Source organism: Solanum pennellii, chromosome 1, assembly GCF_001406875.1.
Source record: "Solanum pennellii chromosome 1, SPENNV200".
In the NCBI taxonomy this organism is placed as follows: Eukaryota; Viridiplantae; Streptophyta; class Magnoliopsida; order Solanales; family Solanaceae; genus Solanum; species Solanum pennellii.
In genome coordinates this window covers 96,689,287-96,714,514 of record NC_028637.1, presented here as the reverse complement: position 1 = coordinate 96,714,514, position 25,228 = coordinate 96,689,287, and the positions used below count along the sequence as shown (strand labels likewise).

The 25,228-nt window shown below is 28.0% G+C and overlaps 2 protein-coding genes across 3 annotated transcripts; one reads left to right on the top strand and one right to left on the bottom strand.

Moving 5' to 3' along the window:
- Nucleotides 1-2,892: 2,892 nt before the first annotated feature.
- Nucleotides 2,893-5,962, top strand: LOC107007601 (1-aminocyclopropane-1-carboxylate synthase 2). The gene is made up of 4 exons (XM_015206288.2): nt 2,893-3,227; nt 3,320-3,451; nt 3,537-3,697; nt 4,748-5,962. The coding sequence occupies exons 1-4, from the start codon at nt 3,057-3,059 to the stop codon at nt 5,742-5,744; spliced, it is 1,461 nt and encodes a 486-aa protein (XP_015061774.1). The 5' UTR covers nt 2,893-3,056; the 3' UTR covers nt 5,745-5,962.
- A 13,587-nt stretch (nt 5,963-19,549) lies between these two features.
- Nucleotides 19,550-22,520, bottom strand: LOC107007619 (heavy metal-associated isoprenylated plant protein 39). 2 transcript variants are annotated; one of them, XM_015206311.2, is made up of 3 exons: nt 22,130-22,520; nt 21,796-21,871; nt 19,550-20,474 (listed from the first exon to the last, which is right to left on the bottom strand). In XM_015206311.2, the coding sequence occupies exons 1-3, from the start codon at nt 22,133-22,135 to the stop codon at nt 19,927-19,929; spliced, it is 630 nt and encodes a 209-aa protein (XP_015061797.1). In that variant the 5' UTR covers nt 22,136-22,520; the 3' UTR covers nt 19,550-19,926. The 2 variants fall into 2 exon arrangements, with proteins under 2 accessions (XP_015061797.1, XP_027772164.1); XM_027916363.1 differs by lacking the exons at nt 21,796-21,871; nt 22,130-22,520 and adding an exon at nt 20,668-21,722.
- Between the last annotated feature and the right edge of the window lie 2,708 nt (nt 22,521-25,228).

The following is a 25,228-nucleotide window of genomic DNA, read 5'->3' as shown; positions in this document are numbered from 1 at the left end:
GTGGTATATATATATATATATATATATATATATATATATATATATAATTTCGATCCTCATTACTTGTCTATGGCTAAAGTGTTAAAGAATTATTCACAATATCTAACACATTTAATGACTATTCAACTAATAGTGACGATCTTTTAAAATAAAAATGAAGAACTTAAAATTTTGACCAACTTCCTAACGATATTAATGAGGGATACAGATTTTGATTTACGCAAAAAAAAAGAAAAGAAATGATATTACTCAATTATAAATTTGATTAGAGTATAGCTAGGACTATAATTGTTTTACATTATCTTTTACTAAAGTATGATATTATCCTTCAATTTAACTGATAGCGTAAAAATTACAATAATTTGCACACTGATGATGCACAAAACTTAAACTCATTATATATACACATACGAGGCCGAGGGCTTAATAGAATCGATGACCTGAAAACATATTTCTATTGTTTAGCAATAGAAATTAGTTATGGCTTCAAATTTAACAATGAATTCCATGGGTGTTTGCATCGACTTAAAAGATGATCAAATCTACTTTGAAGTCCGTTTTTGAATTCTGAAAGTGTTTGATAAATATAAAAATAACTGAAAATAAGTTAGGAAGTGTTTGACAAAGTTAAAAATAACTTAAAATAATTTATAAACCAAAAGTAGGTCTCCCTTATTTTTTTTTGACTTAAAAGTCGTTTAAGCGTAATTTAACTTACAAACCATTTTTTTAAGTCAATCCAAACAGGCTTTGTAAAAGAAAAATGTTAATTATTAAGAGATCCATGATAATGTACGAAATAAAAATAACCTACCTCCTATAGTAAAGATTTTCAACAATATTAAGTTAAACAAAGTCAAAAAGTTAGCATATTGAATTTTACTAGTCTTGTATAAACCAATACAATTAGCTTCGAAAAGTCATTGATATATTTTCTATGTGCTGCTTGTTGGGAAACTTCCTGTAACACAAAGAATGAATGAATTCTCCCACATTTTTATTTTGTAGATTTAATTCCCTATTTGATACCAAAAATATTCTGAAGAAGGAAGGAATACGAGCCTAACCAAGACTAGGCCAATTAAGCAGCCCATGATAAGCCTCCATTCAAATGAAATATCAAAACCACTATATTATTATAAGATACTTCGAGAATATATATTGTTCGGTCAAATAGTTTATTAACATATATGTTATATATAAGTATGTGAAATGACGAAGCTAGAGTTTTATATGAATATATAATTTAGATTTTATGTTGTATATTTTGCTCATAAATATAAAATTCTATGAGTTGTAAAATTATCAATATTTACTTAATTCTTTATGCAATTTTACTAAATATATAAAAGTTTATAACTACAAAAGTATAATTACACAATCACAAACGAGTTATTCTAAAAAAAGTACCACATATTTAATATAATCCTCCCATATAGTACAAACAATCTTCTCATGTTGATAATAATAAATGATGTAAGGGTTTAAAACTGTTGTGAATAATAATTGCAACTAAAATAAATAGTTAATACATATAAAATCGTATGATCAAAAATTTAAAATTTAAATCATGAGATGTAATTGATATGTCCAGACACCTACTTAATATAAAATATACACTATTAATGCATTATGCACTTTATATATATTTTGTAAACTAGATGATTACATAGTCCGCTAGAGAAATGCAATACGATAGAAAAGCTCGATTAAAATTAATCACGACTATCTTAATGCGCCAGATAAGATCCTCAAATCAAAATCAATTACGACTATCATCTGCGGTCCATTCTTGTTCTCATCCCTGCCCAGGAAAGTAATTATCCCTATTATATTTATTTATATAAATAAACTACTTGAAAAAGGTAAAAAGAATAAATAAATAAATTACCAGTAGTACCATTGTATTCTCAACTTTTTTCTTTCTCACGTGTAGCTTCTAGCTTGAACATGAAATTTCATTTAACTATTTAAACGCAAGCAGTTACGCCCAAGGGTGTGTTCGGTAAGAATGGAAAACATTTTCTTAAAAAATAAATGAATTTTTGATTTATTTTTCATATTTGATTGATAAGTAGAAAATATTTTTGAGAAAGTATTTTTTTATTTTTGAGAAAATATTTTTTATGAAAATAATTATTGATGTGAAAATCAATCTCGATAATTATTGCAGGAAACAACTCTGATAATCGAATTAGGACAAAATCTCGATGACCTTTAAAATCGACCCAGAACTCGATCCCGAACTTGATTCAAAGTAAATATTTTAAAAAACATTTTTTTTTTGACGGGGTGTGGGTGGCGTAAAAATAATTTTATTTAAAAATATGATATAGTTTTATAAAATATATTTTTTTGTTTGGGTGTTGGGGGTTGGTTCGGGGTAAAAATATTTAAAACATAAGAAATTTTAAAAGTTTTAATTGTATTTTCTTTTTTGTTGGGGAGGGGCGGATTTTGGGGTAGGATAAAGAAAAAATATTTAAGGATGAAATAGAATTTTGAAAAATATTTTTCTTAATTTTTGAAGGAAAATTATTTTTCTTAAATTTGAGGAACATGAGTTATTTGAAAAACATTTTCCAAAAACATGTAAGCTACCAAACATGAGAAAATTAAAAAATACTTTTCAAAAATATTTTTTTTCCTACCAAATGCATCCTAAATTAGTCAAATATCCAACATTTAAAAGAGCTATGAAAAAAAAAAAGTAAGAATCGTAGATCTTCTTTTAATGCGTACTTTTATTTTCCAAGATTTGAACATTAAAATAGACTTTTCTATTTTTATTTTCTGATGTAATTCTTGTATACGTTAGTTGACATGTTCTCATTACATACTTCAGTCTTTCCCCTTATATATATCCCTCACATTCCTTAATTCTCTTACCATAACACAACTACAACAAACACATAATACTTTTAAATACAATTAGTTATTTATTAGAAGTATTTAAATTAAAGCACTTGTGAGTTGTGTACACTTTATTAATTTGCATCTTCTTAATTCTCTACAATTTTTAATTTTTTCACTTCTAAACTCATTTAGTAAAAAATATGGGATTTGAGATTGCAAAGACCAACTCAATCTTATCAAAATTGGCTACTAATGAAGAACATGGCGAAAACTCGCCATATTTTGATGGGTGGAAAGCATACGATAGCGATCCTTTCCACCCTCTAAAAAACCCCAATGGAGTTATCCAAATGGGTCTTGCTGAAAATCAGGTACTTAATTATCTTTTATTTATATATTTCGCAGTTTGATCAAACAAACTATTATAATTTTTTCTGAAACCTCGATCATGTTAAATTTGTAGCTTTGTTTAGACTTGATAGAAGATTGGATTAAGAGAAACCCAAAAGGTTCAATTTGTTCCAATGAAGGAATCAAATCATTCAAGGCCATTGCCAACTTTCAAGATTATCATGGGTTGCCTGAATTCAGAAGAGTACGTATCGTACTATAGTCAGTTAAATTATACTGATAGTATAAAAATTCATTAGTATATATAACTAACAAATTTTTTTTTCCAGGCGATTGCGAAATTTATGGAGAAAACAAGAGGAGGAAGAGTTAGATTTGATCCAGAAAGAGTTGTTATGGCTGGTGGTGCCACTGGAGCTAATGAGACAATTATATTTTGTTTGGCTGATCCTGGCGATGCATTTTTAGTACCTTCACCATACTACCCAGCGTAAGTATATTTCATTATATATGTAAAAAAAAAAAATTAAAATCATCAAATCATTTTTTTAATCTGTATTACCAAATAAATTGTCTAATTTTCAAGATTGTAAAACATTCATCAAAGTACCTAATAATATAAACGATTCAGTATATTAACGATGTATATAATTTAATTCCTTTGGCGGATTTGTCTTTTTATGTTGGGCCATCAGAAGAACATTCTGGTGTATTAATTAATTAATTAATTAATTAATAATAATAGATGTGTTGTCATTCTTTTTTAAGACAGCGAGAGTTTAATTAGTCTTAATTACTGGATTATCACGCAAGCTCTTTCTTGAATTTTATTGTTCTTATATTAAACACATGATGCATAATATCTTTCTTTTGTGGAATCCAGCTTGTTCGTGAAGCTCTCTATTCACACTTATAAAACAACAAAAAACAAAATCTGGTGGTAATTGATTAAAGAGAGAAATATAAAATACTGATAAAAATAATAGTCAAATAGACTAATAAGGAAAAAATAAAAAATACACAAAATACTAAAAAAAAGGATTAAGGTATAGTGGTCTATTATTGAGAACTTTTTAGAAGAATTGAACCCCACTTTAATTTCTTGCTTGACCCGTGACCATTGCTTATAGAGGTAAAATGAAATTTCAAACATTGACAATGATTTGTTAGAGAGTAATTACCACAAGTCAAAAGATTGTTACTCTGTCTCGTTATCTCGTTAGGATCGGTAAAATAATATCTGACATATATATCTTTTTTATTAATACTTATTTATTTTTATCAAAAGATTGTTACTATGTCTAGTTATCTCATTAGGATTGGTAAAATAATATCCGACATATATACCTTTTTTATTAATACTTATTTATTTTTAGTAAAAACACGTTATACGTTCTGTCTAGTACTGTAGCGAATAAATTAGCTCAGAGAAAACAAATCCCACGTGGGGATGCATTTTACAATAGTCAATTGTTGCATATATTAGTATATATATTGCTAAGTCCTAACTAACAATATTTGTGGCAATTGACTAATGCAGATTTAACAGAGATTTAAGATGGAGAACTGGAGTACAACTTATTCCAATTCATTGTGAGAGCTCCAATAATTTCAAAATTACTTCAAAAGCAGTAAAAGAAGCGTATGAAAATGCACAAAAATCAAACATCAAAGTAAGAGGTTTGATTTTGACCAATCCATCAAATCCATTGGGCACCACTTTGGACAAAGACACACTGAAAAGTCTCTTGAGTTTCACCAACCAACACAACATCCACCTTGTTTGTGACGAAATCTACGCAGCCACTGTCTTTGACACGCCTCAATTCGTCAGTATAGCTGAAATCCTCGATGAAAAGGAAATGACTTATTGCAACAAAGACTTAGTTCACATCGTCTACAGTCTTTCAAAAGACATGGGGTTACCAGGATTTAGAGTCGGAATCATATATTCTTTTAACGATGATGTCGTTAATTGTGCTAGAAAAATGTCGAGTTTCGGTTTAGTATCTACACAAACGCAATATTTTTTAGCCGCAATGCTGTCGGACGAAAAATTCGTCGATAATTTTCTAAGAGAAAGCGCGATGAGGTTAGCTAAAAGGCACAAACATTTTACTAATGGACTTGAAGAAGTGGGAATTAAATGCTTGAAAAATAATGCGGGGCTTTTTTGTTGGATGGATTTGCGTCCACTTTTAAGGGAATCGACTTTCGATAGCGAAATGTCGTTATGGAGAGTTATTATAAACGATGTGAAGCTCAACGTCTCGCCTGGATCTTCGTTTGAGTGTCAAGAGCCAGGGTGGTTCCGAGTTTGTTTTGCAAATATGGATGATGAAACGGTTGATATCGCGCTCGCGAGGATTCGGAGGTTCGTAGGTGTTGAGAAAAGTGGAGATAAATCGAGTGCGATGGAAAAGAAGCAACAATGGAAGAAGAATAATTTGAGACTTAGTTTTTCGAAAAGAATGTATGATGAAAGTGTTTTGTCACCACTTTCGTCACCTATTCCTCCCTCGCCACTAGTTCGTTAGGACTTGATTAAAAGGGAAGAATTTAATTTATGTTTTTTTATATTTTGAAAAAAATTTGTAAGAATAAGATTATAATAGGAAAAGAAAATAAGTATGTAGGATGAGGAGTATTTTCAGAAATAGTTGTTAGCGTATGTATTGACAACTGATCTATGTACTTTGACATCATAATTTGTCTTAGCTAATTAATGAATGCAAAAGTGAAGTTATGTAATGACTCTTTGAAGCTTTTGATTTATTGGACTTTCTCGATTATATTATTATTATTAAATTTCATATATTTAAAAATTGTTGTAAGTCATAATAATTGGCAAGATATATGAAAACTTTATAATTAAAAATAAATTTGTTTGAATTTCAAAATTTAAAATGTGTCACATAAATTGAGACGGAGAGATTATGATGTTTGTGTATATTTTAATGAAAAAATAGAGTGCGTGTTTGTGGGGGATTGACTCCAAATGATAGAGTAGAAATGAATCTCCTAGTTTTTAATTTATGTTATACTTTATCGAGGGTCTATCAAAAATAATTTGTCTATCTTTAAAATAGAGATAAGGTCTGACATACTCTTTTTACTTGTATTTATATGTCATGGTTTGATTAGGAGTTTGGATTTTCTCTACGTTCAAATACAAATTAAACTATAATGTTTTATTTTCCCTAGGTTTCTTTTTTGGGAGAAATTATCATTTGGAGATGAGTACACGATAATAATGTCATCTAATCAATTACAGCAAACACAAACATTAATTAGAAATTCACAATCTACATGTTTGTCTAATTAATCACATCTTCATAGTTGATAAGTAGTACTTATCAAACTTTGTAGTTTAGGATTTCGAATAACTTGACATATGATTAATTTAGTAATACTACATTACTGTTTATCAAACTTGTTTTTAGAATTCATTTCTAGTAGTGTGTGGCATGACTTGGACAAGAGAAATACAAATATTTTGAATTTATACCTACTATACATTTTATTTTATTTTAATCTATATATAAAAGAATATCGTACATATTTATTAATATAAAATTTTGATATTTACTTTTTACTATAGAATTTGATATCCAGTCAAACCGCCACATAAATTGAGCCAATATGTAAATAGAAAATGTTGACAAAAGAAATGGATTTATTGGAAGACAACCTGACATAGGGTCCAACTGAAAAGGCTTAAATTGTCGGACGACTTTATAATATTTTAGTCAACCCCACCCAAAGCCTTTTGACTTCGATAAACCCAAACGCTAATAATTTTGACTGATATTTTATGATGTATTTTTCTATAATAGTGATATGTAGAAAAATTGTAATTTATAATATTTTTCATATAATTTTTAGATATTTAAAATTTTTATTTAAAATATCGAATAAATATATTTTAACTTTAAAAATTGGTCAATGATTTTCAGAAAACGTAATATGACAATTAAAAATGAATAGAAAAAAATTTGATTAATAAGACTTTTGAGATGAAAATATTGTCTCATGTGAACGATGCTAACGATGTCTCCAACATGGATTTTGCTTCCTTGGCTTTATTTCATGATTTAATATTAATATTGAAATGACTAAGGTAAGTAAAAAACGAATTCCATATTAAAGTTTTGTTTGATTTAAATTCATGTGTTGATTATTTTTCCATTAGAAATCAGATCTAGTTAACTTAACTTTCGTTTAAAGATTAAAAGATCTTATTCATACTACAATTTCTTATAGTAGTATTATATTAGTTTAATATTATTTAACACTCAAAAGGGAGATTGATAAATATTTTTTTATTACTTTAAACCTCCAATAACGAAACTAAATAATTACTTATTATAAAAATTTTACCTAAATATGGTCAGAAAAAGTGAATGGAAGATAATTTTGATGATAATATTACCTTTTTTATGAAGCTTTAGGTTACAGACAAGATCAAGTATAAGAAAATGTAAAATAACCAAAAAAAAAAAAAAACACGTTGGTGATGGGTAGAAGCATGTTTTTATTTTAGAAATTATGAAATAGTATTATTTTTTTAACAATAAAATGCATGAATCACGAAACATATTATATGATCACACGAAAATTGAAGGGAATAAACGTGTAGCTACATACAACATGAGTTCCATATCATTAATTGACATTTTTTCAAATTCATTTAATTTTCAAGTACTACAAACTCTGATTTTGACTTAGGTTTATATACACGTGGAATGTGTTCCAATACATGCCAAATCATTGACTAAAAGTATATATACGGTATGCGTATTGTTGAATAATTATGTATTTTATTATACTTTAGTTTGGACTATAGGGTTGATGACAAAATTAACCTATAAAATAATGAATTATATGAACCGCTCTAATTTGAACAAATATATGATGAAATGGTATTGAAATATTTATATAAAAAAATATGTATTTGATATATTATATAAAATCAATCTAATCTATTTGCGACTTCATGATTAATGATTAATTTAGCATCTCTACAGATCGATAATTTATAAATTAAATTGATAAATTTTAAAATCGAACCGATTCAAACGGAGCCCTACTTGCTCCCATCTTTCCCGGTAATCTTCGATGACCATGAATGGGTAGTGACATTATGACAAAGTCTAAGAACCCCAAAATTAAGAAAAAAAGTTTAATCCATCCATTTAACACCGTGAATTTGAACTATATCACTATCATCAGAGGCGGACCTAAAATTTTCAATAAGAGAGTTCAAAATCTGTAAAAAGATAGCCGAAAGAGGTTCAACGTCTATAATATATACATATAATATAAAAATAGGGAGTGTATTGTTATCATCACTCATTATCTTTACCCCTAAATCCTAAATAAAGCACAATTAATTAATTAATTAGTTAAAGACAAGTATGAATATAGTTGGATATATATCAAAGACTAAACTCACCAACCATATAGCTAGCAAGCAATATCGAAATGTTTTTGCTTAAGTTTCAAGTAAACGATCTTACAAATGTTGACTTTTTCTTGTGAAATTAAAATAGTCATAAGATTCTAAGTGAAAGATTAAAAAAAAAAAAAACGATCGCATTATGATTTCAAAGCTTCTTAGCTACCAACTATTTTCTCCATTTGCGTTGATTTGTTATATTTAAATTTGATACCAATAACATTTGACTTAATTATTTTAGCATAGTATCCAATTTTAAAAGTAATTATAAAAATAAATAATTAATGCTATGAGTAAAATATGAAAAGGAAAAAAAATAATTGTTGTATTTGATTAAAATGAAATTAAAATACGATCTATTTCTTAATAGGAAACAAGTTAAAAGAAGAGTAATATACTATACTGAAATCTTTTTGTCGGTTTGGACGTAATCTTACATCTTGACATCCTTTTCAAATCTCAATTTTTTATCTACTAAAATTGTTTACAGGTATAAAAAAATGTTATTTTTGCTTTTTATGTAAAAAGGTTACATTAGGTTTGATTCTGTGCATGACTGTTGTTTAGATCTCGTTTGAATTGACTTTAAAAAAATAATTTTTAAATTAAAAATACAAAATTAAACTTAAATGATTTTTAAGTCAAAAAAATAAAAAGTAGGAGGAGACTTTTTAAATTATTTTAAGTTATTTTTTATCTTATCAAACACTTTCCATTTTATTTTAAATTATCTTTTTATATTTGTCAAACACTCTAAAAATCAAAAACTGATTTAAAAATAAGTCTGACCAACTTTTAAGTCAATTCAAACACCATCTAAGAATTTAGAGAGAATTAAAAAGATTAAATGAAAATATATAATATTCAATCATGATTAAGTGATAGATCTAATTTAAGAAAGCCTATATTTTTCCTTGTATTTATTAATTTGATGTAATCTTAAACCTTTGCATATTGAAAGCTATGAAAAGATTCAAACAATCCATTAAGAACTTTAAAATTGTTGTCATGTTTATTAGATCACGAGATTACGAATAAATATTTATAAAAAGAATTATTTAATGTTAAATCCTAATAGAAATGACACGAAATATTTCACATTTTTCATTTGAAGGGTATGCTATTCGAATTCAAAATAGCATCTCATAATTCACCTCAATTCAAATCTTCATCATCAACCAAAAATGTTGTTTAGCGGTAACTTGAAATATGTTAATTTGAAACAAAAAAACAAATATAATACTTGCAAAAACAAAAGAATAACTTATTTTCATTCTCACTTCTATCTAGCTACTAAATTGAAGTATGATTTTCTTATAAGCAATTAGGATTGACTTGACTAAAATTAATCCACCTATCCCACCAATTAAAAAAGAAATAAAACTCATAGTTTCATTGATTTCTTTGTTTTTTTTTGTTTTCCAAGCCTCGACTTTTCTTTGGAAGGCAACTCTTTAATATTTAAAAATGATCTCGTATATATATTCTTTAATTTTGTTATTTATAATTGATATACTTTCTGTTATAAAAGTTGATCATATACAAATGTATAGTTACATACACAACATACATTTACCTTTTTTATTTTCTAAGAAGAAATAAAACTTAAAATTATTTACCTCTACCAATTTACAATACTCGTCTATTGAACAATTAAACTGCACAATTTTGTGTATTTTGTACACCATTGGAGTGTAGTAGCTCACATAATTATATACCCTGATGATATATAACAGTCTGAATAGTCGAATCACATTGTTGTATCTTATTAATGTATATTACATCAGAATTATACATTTGAATGGAATACAACGTATATACTTTTTGGGCCGGATAAACATCTATTGTTTCTGACATAAACAACACAAAATTTGGGGATTATTTACCCTTTTGACCCTATATTTTGCTGGTCTTTAATTTATGATTTCGTAACTTTCACGTATAGCAAATAAAAAATTCATATTTGTATGCTATAGCAAAGTTTGCATAATTGTGCTCCATAGCAAACATAGAAACTGTATGATTCGCTATACATATACAGTTGAAGCAAATTGTATAAAACGAAGTGTATAAAACAAGAAAGAGAAAGACACTTACAAAGTGTATAAAACGAATTGTATTATTATAAGTGTGTAGAACGATTTACATACAATTTGAATTTGTATAAAATGAGAAAGAGAGAAAGAAAGACAAAAAGAGACTTGACAAGGAATATACAATTGAATCGAATTGTATAAAACGAGAAAGAGAGAAATTACATACAATTTGAAAATTGCATAAAACGAGAAAGAGAGAAAAACAAAAGAAACTGGGCAGGGAAGTATTTTTATTGTATAATTATAAGTGTATAGGACGAAAATATATGTACTTGCATGTGTAAATACAATTTTCTCACGCTTTATACAAACAGAAACTCAATTTATACATTTCGCTTCTGTTTGTATGAGTGAGAAAGGCGAGGGTGACGAGCGAGATTTGGGAGAGTGGCGAGCGAGATCTGGAAGAGGGGAGAGAGGAGAACAAAAATATATGTATTTATACAATTTTCTCTGCTTTATACAATTAAAAATAATTTTTATACACTTGTGTTTGTATAAAAAGTAAGGAAACGAGCGAGAGATTGGAGGAGAGTGGCGAGTGAGATATTTGGGAGAGAGGTGCCTGACAATTTTTTGCAAACGTTTGCTATGGAGCACAATTTAATTAAACCATAGCTACTCCATTTATTTTAAGTCATTAGTTTGCTATTATATACAATTTTCCCTAATATTTTTCACGGAGCATTAGTTCATATTTGTATTACAAAAATATTATAATTTTCATAAGTTATTCTGGATCGACTCTCATATTTCATGGCGAATCACTTGGGCCACAACCCAAAGTTGGTCTATTTGGGCTTAGCAGGTAACCTAATCTAATACATAATAGAATACATCGAATTATTTTTAAAGAATTATTTTTTGACATGACAGTTATTAGATATAGCAATAACAAAAGAATTTTTTTTTAACTAGTAGTATTTGTTTGATAATGAAAGAGTCAAAGGGTCCAAAAAACATTTAAATTATCCCTTATGAACTATTGAGAAAATAAGTTTCCTACTTTAATTATTACTGATGATTAACGAAATACACTTAAAATCTTCATCTACATGACATATATAACGATTTTATTAGCTAACACATAAGGGAAATTGATGTTTAAAACCAGCCAAAAAATATCGATGTCACGTTTGAGACAAGAACACTGCTGAAAATGTGGAGAAGAAGTTCTGAAATGGAGAATTTAATTAATTTACATATTAATAAATCTTAGCCTTTCTCTTTTAACTTTTAATTAAATAATAATTTGTTTAGATTTTGTCATTAAGGAAATATTATTTCACTTGTCAGAATTTTTAAACAAATGAGAGAGTATAGTATACACACCATCAAATATTAGTCTACGTGTGTTTCACTAATTGTTGAGTAATAGTTCAAGTAGTAAACTCGCACATCTAATAGTGCAGATATATAACTCAACATTAGAGATAGTTTAAATGTGTTCTTGACCTTTCACTCATAATTTAAATAAATTATTAAAATTAAATAATGAAATTAAAATTTAAGTTGATTGTATTATGATCCACTGTTTAACTCTGGTTAGAATTGAACAAATTAGAATATGACTCACCATTTAACTCATCTTGCGAGATCCAAAAACTTTTAGTAGTGAATTTAATGATTTTATTTTCACTTAGAACTATATGGAAATGTAATTAATGAAAGACACCAAATTTATATTTTAAAATTTTTTTACTGAAAATATATTTGAACTTTTATTAAATAATTCAAATTTATATATTTATAAATATGATATTTATAATAACATCCAAAATAATATTGCACATTAATAACTAACATCTTATTTATTTGAATTAATATTTTTTTATTTACTTTATAAATGACATGACGTCTTTTTATTCAATAGGGTAAACAACCAAATAATCATCACAAAATATTACTATGGTAATTTACTAATTACTTGATACTAGAACTTCTTTTTCAAATTGATTTTCTAAGGTATATAGACTTATGAAATATAAAACATATTTTCTGTAATAATGTACGAGAATTCTTGGTTTAGGCTTAGCAAACATAATATCAAATAAGTATTAAAATTCTCATTTCATCTTAAAGATTTGTTCGGATTTAAATCTACTTTTACTGTTATTAGTCTATTATTTACATATTCTAGAATTAAAAGTGATATTATCAACAAATTTTACTGAAATTGATCTTATTAAAAGGATTCGGTTATCCATCATGGGTAGTAAATCGTTGTGGTAGATGTATAATTTTATCATAAATATAAGAGATATCAATTGTATTTTTACATTCTATTGCTGATTATGTCAATGAATTTTAGAGACTTTATTTTTAAAAAGAAAGTTATATTTCTTAAATTTTCTCAAATGAGCTGGCTGAGGGATTATGCAATGATATTCTTGTTTTTTGAGTCATAGGTTGAGTTGCAATATGACATGGTTCAAATCATCGTGATTGACATTCACACTAATTCTTCGATGGGAGAACCATTACTATAACTCAACTAAACAATTTAAAGCTACGGAAGCAAGTTTAAATAACTAAATACTGAAGTTTTCATAAACTTTCAAACGATCTAACAACGAAACTAAACAATGCGAAAGAAATAACCTAGAACCTGAAAGTCAATGTATCAAAACATCTAACAAAAGCCAATAGTCTAACAAGAAGGGTCACAACCCAAGCTAATGAACTAATAACTGATTAACTAGAAAAGTTTAAGTCCGAAATGTGGACATAGACGAAAGGAGTACTCATGGCAGCCCAGAAAAACTGGTTCACCCTTGAATTCGATCGCGATCACTGATCTTCTAAACGAGGTATGTCAATAGCCGCTTGAAGATGTCTTGTACTTAACAAAGAAAGAACAAGTGTAGTATCAGTGCACAATCATAGTGTACTGGCAGAATCACGCGACTATCCCACTAAGTGCAACATACATTAGTTATTACAACAATATAATCATATGCATATACCGAATATACACAATATTATCAACATTTACGAACAAGTTACAGGTTTCATATTTTTCAAGATACACAATTATGTCAAGTAGTGGATCCTCTCATGAAACTCAAACCCAAATAATTAGCATATTAAAACATAATACAAAATTTTATATTTATACAGAAACGTGGCAACCGATCCTATTATTACCATCCATAGTAGGAACTTTATAAGGCCCCATAATTTTATAATAAATTTTTGTGTGGGATGCCTTTTCAATTTGCAGAAATCACACTAAAAATTATAGTTGTTCTTTATTCACATATTTTTTAGAATACATTGGCTTATATTGTGTTGTACTAGTTGCTTGATTGGCCCATTACAACCATGAAGAGGCACCCACTGCTTTCGGACTCTCATCTTTTGTAAGTTATAATCATAGCATTTCGTGACTTATTTGATTTAAAACGAACACTTTTTGAACATTACATATTAAAAAAAGTTCTCCCTAAAAATACAAATTAAAATGTATAGTTTATCCCCGAATGGGCAAACTATACCTAACAATGTTAACTCTTTATTTGTTCCTCTCTAAAAATACAAACGCATAAATTTTTTAGGTAGTTCGCCTATATAAGACATTTTTTTTTACTTTTTATCATCCAATTAATAGTGCACAAACTTTTTCCCGTTGGAATGTTTTCATGGTGTTCCAATGTTTTGGTAATGTGCATGAATATAATATTCAATTTAACTTTTTTAAGCACATAGTGTTGAACTTTTGAAAGGCCAAGAGATTTAGTTCTTAAATCTTTGTTTGTCTTGAACCTATTATTACTTAATTAATACGATTAATTTTTAAATTATAGAAATAAGTCATGTAGCTAGCTAGCACTTGGTATGACATCAATATTATTTATATATTCATTAGATTAAGACACGAGGAATATTATTAGCTAATGACGACGTTAACATTATAACTGTCAAGTTTTGGGTTTGCATATCCATCAACTGACTCATTATGCTACCATTCCATGTCATCAATAACCTTTTTCTTTAGGGCCCATAAATTTGATAATTATGGGGTATATACATACATATTACTGTACGTGTCAATTTATGTGACACACTTTATTCTTTAGTCTGTTTCAAATAAAATGATTTATATTTACATATATGGTCAATGATTGATTTAGAGTTTAAACCAAGAATTTAAAGAATTTTTCTTTCTTTTTAAATTTTGAGTCGAATTTAACAATGTCACTTAAATTTGGACGGGAAAAGTACTAGAAATTCCAATGAATATGTATAAATATTAAATTTCCTGTAATATATATGTTCAAAAATGTGAACTCATAAAGTTTAAATTCCGAATTGATCTATGATTTTTCTATACTTATTATGATGTTTTGATAGACATATTATTGCTAATTTCTTTCTGTAATCAATAATTGTCCAAAACAGAGGCGGACCCACATGGTGTCCGCCGGGTGCTCGAGCACCCATTAACTTCGTTACGGAATATATATATATATGTAGAAATTGATAGGTATTTGTATAAAATTAACATAGAGCACTCAATGAATAAATGATTTAGTTGGCCCAATGACTCCTGGATGGGTACTTAATACTTTTTTAGTATTGTTGTACCAAGGTTCGAATCTCATTGTTAACACTTACTTTTTATATTTTCACTTTAAAGCACCCACAACCTTAAATTCCTAGATCCGCCACTGGTCCAAAAGCGAGTAGACTTTTAATTTAGAGACTTGAGAGAGAGTGAGATCTCATAATGAAATGGTGTAACATGTAATTGAACAAAAATATATTGTTGAAGATTTTCAAAGCATTCACTATAATTATAATTAATCATATAGGTTCTCAAATGAAACTAATGATTAGACGTAAAATTAGTAATTCAATATATATATATATATATATATATATATATATAAATTTGATTCCTACTACTAATTAATCTATCAAGATTAATTTAATTAAAACATTTTCTACTATCTAAAAGTAAATATGTACAAGATAAAAAGCATCACTTAACATGCAGAAATGTATGCAGGAGGGGGGTATTGAGTTCACCTGAACTCATGCTCCCATATTGATATCATATATAATACTGTTAAATTTTTTTTATTTTTTCTTTAGGACGTGTGAATTCACACACGAAGTATAATATAATGTGACGATGATTGGGTGCACTTCTTAGTGAGGTTAGAAATTTGAATTATATATCTATTTTATTTTATTTTTCTTTCTAAAATTGGGTAACACCTCTCTAAGTGGTGCTTATATTGACAACACTTTTGACGTTCCAATTAATTAAGCATTTTAATTTTAAACATATAATATTAAAATTTTAATTATTTTCAATAATAAAAACTTAAATATCAAATCAATTAAATCTACGTTTTTATAATAACACACTCATCATCCGTAAATCCCGGATACACATACGCCTCTATCATGCATAGAGTATGATATTAACAAAACTTTCATAAAATAGTGGGAAACATGACTGGCTCAAGTAGATTGTCTTGATTACGTAAACAACAAATTTTTTTAAAAAATAACAAATAAGTCAAGTAAAAAATCACTAACATGACTCATGCCCTCAATGATGCAAGAATTGTGCATTATGTGTAGCTGTTTTTTTGTTCTTTTCATAAAATAAATTAAAGTACAAAAAAATGTGTGGTGTTAGTTGAGTCCTTTCCTAATAAAATACATTGATATATGCCTATAATATATAACATACTGTAGTACGTGATCCTTTGGAATACTACTTATTTCGTCATTTATTTTATCCTATATATATTATCCTATTTTATCCTTCATATATATAGAGAGAGAGAGAATTCAAATTTTATAATAAAAAAATACAATTTTTAATCAAAAAAGAAGTATAACGGGTGCATGGTTACTTTGATTCAAACATCTACATTGGGGCAATCTAGCAACTCAGCCTTATTATCTTTTTAAAGACTTTTTTGATCAATTGACTTAGTTGGTAATAACACAAAAAAACTACCTACATGCGTTTGTTAATCAACTTAATATAAGAAAAGGAAATAACAAGGTCACTAGCAAAAGACCAATCAGAGTCAGAAGTTTTGAATTCAAAATTCCTGAAATTTTTCGATTTAAATTTGAATTTAGTGAAAAAAACGATAAAAGGAAAAAAAGTTTGTCCTTCAATTTTTGCAGATGGACCAATAGGCAAGTGATGAACTTTATGTAAATTCTTTAAAATAAAACAAAATATTAGCTGCATGAATTGGAAAGAAGTACTAGCCCATCGCTGTATATCAGATGATTTGGAATGGAATGTATCGCAGCATGTGACGTATTTTATTTTTCCGAATCATTCAAGATAAAAATTAAAATTATTTATATTCAAATCTTTCGATATGAAATTTGAGATCTTCTATAAGAAAAAACATGTGTGTGCATGGGTTGATTTGGCATCAAAAGGGACAGGACGTTGTACTCCACTAGACAAAGAATATATCACATATATCTGAAAAATTAGAAATTTCTCAATCTTAACATACTCTTCGAAAGCAAAAGCAAATAATTAAAATTACGTTTTATTTTTAGTAAAATAAATTATAATTTTATTAATATTTAAGATTATTTTTTATTATAATTTCTTTTGAATAATTATTTTTTCTTATAACTAATGATGTCACGTAAATTACGACGAGTATATGTGAGCCCCATTGCTTTTGTCCAGAAATGCCGTCCAAACATTCTGCTGACACATAAATGAATCATTCAGTCATCATTCTTAACTCAACTTGGCCACACCATGAGTAGCAGCAGTATTTTTGAGTTCTTAAATTTGAAGAAAATTATCTATATGCTTATTATAATTAATTAGCTGTCTTTGAAAAATAAAAACACGTAATAAAATTAAAATTGTCACTATTTGCTTTTGAATGTACACAAATAAAATATCTTTAATCTACAGAGAGATTATAATAAGTCCCACTCAATCCAATATATCTAAGCAAGAAAGATTTTTCAGTAAACTTGACTGCCTTAATTAAGAAAACTAATTTTTTGACAACGTGTGATACTAATTAGTGAAACGACAAATTTACTTTTATATCATCTTTTTTTCCCCCTTAATTTACTGACTCGATTAATTTAAAATCGTGTATGATATGTCTACTAATAAGTAAAAAAACTTGTTATGAAGAGATTTTATATAAGATTTATATTTAAAACTTCAAGATAAAAATAGATCACATTCTTGATAACTCTTGTAATATTTAATTAGATCTCAATCATCGATCTCATCGTGTTAATCTGTCTAAAAAGAATCCATATATAATTTGAATCCTCCAGTATTCTTGTTCTCGATGTAGATCACATATATAGGTTATGTTTTGACCTCAATTTACTACAAAGTGAAGCAATAATTAAATAAACGTATAAATAGCTATACGAGCAAAAGAATCAATTATTAAAAGCTTAAAAAGTGAAAAAGCCGGCTTATATATCCATTTACGTGACAATTTCAAAAGATAAAGTGTAAAATCGTGATGGTTACCTTACCATATATCATATCCCCTTTTTTTAAAAAAAAAAAAAAAAATCGAAATGTAAAGAGAATTTTCAGTAACAATATTTAATTTAACGTTACATGGTACGACAAATAAACCGTACACCAAGCGATCATGTCTTCCATTTATTTATTTATTTTTAAAAGAAAAAAATATGGTGAACAGTAAAAATTGAAAACATAGACAACGAGAAGATTGCGTAAATTTAAAAAATATTCCTCCATCAACACTTATCTCCAACATGGTAATTTACGATATTATACGTATCTTTTCTATATTTATCAATTTTTTTCAAATAAAAGTTATGAAAAATTCAACATATGTACTTATAAAAGAAAGATTAATAGAAAACAATGTTGGCACTAAGATTAGATTAAAACATGGAACACCAAAAGTGACATGTTACATCACACAAACAATAGGGTAATTAATCTTTGTTTACTTTGTTCTCAATGGCTAACACTTTGTTTTCTAAAGTCATATATCATAATGGTGGGGTACATTGCTTAAAGTAAAGATAAGAAAAAAGTGACATTCAGCACACTTTGAATCTGGACCTCTATTTTATAGTTATAACATATGGTCCTAACTTTTAGATGGCTAATTTCACTTTCATAGAAGCCTGCGGTCAAAGATTTTTCTATACCATCTTCAACACAATTAAATACACAATGGTGGAGTGTACATATCTTTTGAATTTTTCGATGCGAATCTCAATTTAGTAAAATTCGTAAAAAAAAAAAAGACAGATACCAAACAAAAAAATATAATTAAATATATGTCTGCTACTATTTTCTTTTTTAAAAAAAAACAAAAATACGAGAATACTCATCATTGACTAATTGACAAGAATATGTCATGAAGTTACAACATAGTGAGGTTTATTGATAATAACATTTTTTTTTGAAAAAAATCACATGTTTATAGAATAATTAAAATCGAATAAAACAACCCACTGGCTTAATTTTCATGTGAAATGAAGCATGACTAGCACCAAAATTTGTTTTTCTGAAAAAGATAAAAGAATTACAAGGAGTATGCACCTGTAAAATTTGTCTTACTATGTTGTACTTGTAACAAATAATATTAAGTAGGAACATGGGGAACTAGAGAGATTGAAAAAAACAACATATATTAAGCGACTTGCCAGCAAATCATTCTTTGTACTAAATAATTAACAATCTATTTTGTCCCTCCCTAATAAAATTAGGCTACTTTGCTTCCTAACATAATTATCCAAAAATTAATCCTGAATTTCAAACTTGATGTTGTCTTAAATTGGTTGAAATACTACAATTTCAAAATCGATAATCCCAAAATAACTTAGTCCATGAACTAAACGACCTAAAGAGTTCCCCACAACTCCAAGAATAGAGTGCACACAACGAGCATTTCTCTGTAAGAATTTATAAGCAAAAAAGAAGGGAGCAAAACTCTTATTTAATTCTCTATACACAATTTCTTAATTCTGCAAAGACAAATATGATGGCATGATCATTGTGTATTCACAATGGATTTTCTCTGTTCTTGAATGCTAGTCTCGGTTCATGGTAACAGATTATAACCCTAGACCAACTCGAAACAAGAAGAACGGAGAGCTATGTCTATATAATATATATGATCCCATTTCGTTCTCCGAACCAATTTAACAGATAACACATGAATTAGGATTCTCTTCCATGCTGTGATGAACCTGGTAGTATGTTTGCGCGGGAGGAGGATAATATGGACGATAGGGCATAGCTTGCATATGAGGAGGAGGAGGATAGTATGGCCGATAAGGTACCATGCCAACCACGGATTGATTATAGCCTTGATGATGTGGGAATGGCATAGGCATCGGCATTGGCATTGGCTGTGGCTGTGGCTGTGGTTCTGCCTTCTTCTCTCCGTCCTTTTTGGGCTCGTCTTTCTTATTTTCATCCTTCTTACCTTCTTCTTCCTTCTTACCCTCCTCTTTCTTTTCCTCCTTCGGAGCGTCTTCTTTCTTGCCCTCGCCCTCCTTCTTAGCCTCCTCTTTCTTGGCCTCTTCTTTCTTTGGTTCCTCTTTCTTCTCTGGCTCTTTGGCTGGTCCTACGGAGATTATGTGTGCTGGCCAAAATTTCCGAAGTTTGCTCACTACACTCACTGGATCAACTGTTCCGATGATGGTTAATTTCTTACCTTTCATATCCATCGAGATTTCATCAATTCCTGCAACATCTCATCCCAACATCCCCTGGTTAGTCTCATTTTAAAAATATTAGACATCACAGCAAATAGCTGAATCAAACTCAAAGAAACCGTCACCAACTCTACGAAAGCAAAAAAGATGAGGACTTTAGGGAGTTCAACTAACTGAATTTTCACTTATATTGGAAACAAAGTTATGGAACAACTTTCTCACCAGATTTTAACTGTTACTGCACAACCATCATGATTTGGTTATTTCTAAAGCAAATCATTTTTCTCCAAAGAGCATTAGGCCATTACAGCAAATTGAATTGACCACTACTGAAAATAATGCAGCAATTGAAGTTGATAGAACAACCACTCATTCAATAATTTCTTAGGAAAATATTATTATAGGTAGTGCTTTCGTAATCATCACCAAAAAACTTAAAAATGTAAAATATATCAAAATATATATATATACAACAACACACAGAGAGTAATCCCCGGTCTGGGAAGAGCCCGTTTCTAATACACTCTCGGCTCAACGAAAACCACTCATCCTCCCAAAGAAAGAATATGGAGATTGAAATGGAGGACAGCTTACATGAAGTGGACCCCACTTGACGTGGCGCCACATCACAATCGATGTAAAAATTGACTTCTCATTTTCATTTCAATTAGTTGAAAGTAGAATCCAATTTGGAGACTATTGGTACTAAATGGCTTAGTACCTAATCCAAGTTGGAGAACTACCATCTTCAGTATTAGACCCTCCTAATCCTTTAACAATGACTCACCACCAACTCAATTGATTACCCAAACTAAATTCTTTCCCTTTTTGCTCAAGATAAATATGTTCACATCAAAAGAATTACTTGTAGTCGTTAAACCGGTATGCATAATCATTTAATTTTATTCACACACATATCAATTAAATTGTTCGACATAAGAGGTGTTAGATGACACTACTTGCTTAATATCAAGGGCCCGTCTGGCCATGTGATATGAAATCATAATATGAAATTCCCAGAGACTATGTTGCTCGAACTCTCTAAAATGTCCACTGAGTACCATTTGTACCAAGAGACTAGGTTGCTCGAACTCTTCCACATTCATGTCGGATTATCAAAAAGTAGTGCATTTTTGAAGAATCTAACCTGCCAATGGCAACATTTTTAGAGTGTTCGAGCAACATAACCCGTAGGCAACCATTGATAATTCGAAATATTCAATCACTAGTTTTTAACTTTAAAACTGCAAAATAAATTAATTGGAAACACTCCCCCCACCCCCTCACACCATTTTAGCTTGAAATTTAGATAGATGAAAAAATGCAGTAAAAATAATATTTTTTCAATACCTGGAAGAGCAGAGACCGTCTTCAAGGCCTTGCGTTTGTCTCTTACATCATGCACCTCCAAATTCAAGATAAATTTCTGCAGAAAAATAGTGAAAAAATAAAAAATGAAAAACAGTAGCAGCAAAACAGAGCAAACAAATCAAAATACAAAAGAATCAACCACCGACAAAATTTACAAGGAAAAAAAAGAATTCAATTAAACCCCAAAAAAAACCCGACACCCAAAAAGTAAATTCAAAGCAAAAGTTATGCATCTTATGAAATATTCCGTAAGTGGAATAACAAAAAAAAAGGCAAAAATCAGATAAGGGAATAAATAATTCATCAGAGATACCTTCATCTTGCAGTCAGAATCAAAACCCAGAAGAAGAAAAAAAAGTTGTAGAGAGAGAAAGAGAATAAGCTAGAAAATGGTGAAGAGGTAGTGAATAGAAAGAGACATAAACCGAATATATGGTTTTCTAATTAGTTCAATTGAGTATTTGACGGTAGAAAAAGGAACCCCAAATAGAGAAAAAATTTCCGAATCAGAACAAAAATGCAGAATAAGAGAGAGAAAATAGAAAAAGGGGTTATGGGCTATGGTGTTATTATATATTTGGAGCTACAGAGAAGAAAGGTGATAACAGTGAGGGCAACAGTGCAATTTGTAGGGGAAAAATAGGTGGGGGCTAAAAGTTAAATTATAAATTAATTTAGAGAAGGGGTTACATGTTAAATTTATTCTAAAATGTTTTGATCCAAGTGGAGCTCTCTGCATGCTTATTCTTCATATAGCCACGTGGTATTTCTCGATCAATTTTAATTTGATACGAAATTTAAATTACATAATTTTAATTAAAAGTATATTAAATATATAAATTGTTATTTCAATGTAAAAAAAATTTAAATTAAAAAAAGAATATTTTTTAAAATACAAATAAATAAAAAATAAATCAATAGAATAATGGTTTGTTTAATTTTTTGTATATTAAAAGTTGATACATCCAATGTTAGTTGATGAACTGACACAACAATAATAACAACGTAGCTCTTTCTTCAATAAATAAAAAAAATGTTTGTGAAGTCGATGTTTTATTTGAAGGAGAATAATCACTCCTAAATATGAAATGGAAAGAATATAAGTAATTTATGTTTTACAATAATAAATAATGCTGAATTTTAAAAACTTATGTAATTTTATAACAACTTATGCAGAAATTTTTTTATTTTTCTTTTGGGTTGTAAATCCTTAGAGTATCCGTTATGCATATTTTTCTAGGTATTAAAGTCTGTGAAAGTCAAAAATACCTTTGTTAAGTTATACTTCCTCAGTTACAGTTTTTTAAAAAAATATTTGACCCATTGTTTTGAAAAATAATTTTTTTTTTTGAATTTTATAATTAAATAAATTAAAGGTGAAGTAAACTTTCTATAAATCAATAAAATTTTGTTATATTATAGGGATAGTATTTAATTGATACATCAAAATTATTATATCTTATTAATTTACGTATCATATTTATTGATTTAACATAAAAAATAAAATATTATACATAAAGTACAACGGGTATATCTAAATCATTGTATCTTATTAATTTTTGTATCATATTTATTGAATTGTCACTAACGTGCAAACGAAAGAGCATGACAAGTGTGTTTCTTTATTAATATTTGTTAAGTACAACGGGTATATCTAATTTGCTGGATGAACCGTTAAGTCGTTAAGACTTATCGTAGTTACATTTTTACCATAAGCATATTTGTTAAGTAAATACTTAGGTGTACGTACCCACAAAATTTAGACTTTTATATGTGTCACTATGACTCACAATTACCAAATTACCAGCTTAAGTAGGGCTACAAAAAATATTTCGTTAGATGATAGATCAATATATTGGTGAGTGAAAGTGAAAGAAAAAAAACATGAAATTATAGAGTCAATACACTGTCTGATAATCGTTCGTTAATTCTTAATCCGATACCGATCAACCGATAGCTTATTGATTGGCTAGCGAATTAGTAAAATATCCAATAAATCAAATCATTAAGTATAATTATTCATTCAATTCGTCCAATAGACAAACCTAGTTTAGTGAAGTTCAATTCGTCACTTTGTAGCCACCCCCTTGTTGTCCTTCTCCAAAAATAAAATTAAATATGCATATCATAATTTTGGAAATATCTTTTGAACAAATTAAAATTTTCATGAGAAAAATATTTGATAAGAATTGTGAAATTAACAAAAAATTTAACATCAGAATTAGAGTCTAATATTTTATGTGTAAAATTAAGAAAATATTAATTAGAGTGAAATTTAATAGTTTTTTGGAAGGGACTTTTACAAGGATAATGTTTATACAATTTTTAAAAAGAGATAAAATCTTATTTATTAATGACATAAAAAGGAACATTTGAATAAATGAATTAGCTAGGTCGGATGTTCATGCTCCAAACTAGTTCCATTTTCATCAAATTCAAAACAATTATTATTTCAATATTTTTAAAATTAGTAGTATGTTCAAAGCCTGGACCAAGAATATATTTAGACCAGACTTATATTTTAAGTTTAAAAGAAAAAGGCATTGGTTTTCTAAAGTCAATATAATAATTCAATTTTTAGAAATTTCAACTTTTCTTGAACACATTAAAGTGCAACTAGATAAATATTAAATAGACAAAAAGCCGTCATTTACCACCATTTGTTGTTGTTCAATGTTCACCCTCTTTGCACCATTGAAAAATTGATATATTAACCCTTTAAAGTCAATGTTCAATCGAATGAATTTTCGATGCGGAGTACTAAATATTTTTTTATTTTTAAGAGATTTTAAATTTAAATTTTTTGAATACGAAATTATCTTTATTAAAAAGTAATTTACTCTCAATTTAAAACTTTTAGTGCGAATTCAAATTTAATAATAAATATAAGATACCAAATTAAAAGAAATACAACTCAATGAATATAAATCCTTCAGTGGCTAATATATATCGTTTTGTATCCATTAACTGAGTGATGGCGGATTTAGTAAATCAGTTGGTAGACAAAAAAAGAAAAAGACAAAATCCAAAAAATTTCAACAATCGAGAATAAGAGGTTAACTCCGTTATATATATATATATACATATATGTTTGGCTGTTTATGTTTGATTTAATATATATTTTGTTTATTTTTATTTATTTATTTTAAATTTTAAACGTTTTTAAAAAATAATACTTGATATACTATAATTGTATCCATATTAATTAATATTTAAGAAATACCTAATTAATGCTAGAAATAAATAATTTTTTTAAAATGTTAAATGTGATAAATAAACGTGAAAAATGTAATTTTAAAATAGTGTATAAAAAACAGAAAACAAATGAATAACCGGACAAGATTCTTCTTTACCCATCGTTGGCTGCTAAATAAATTCGTAGTATTATTTGTCATTTTGGTCATAAAAGACA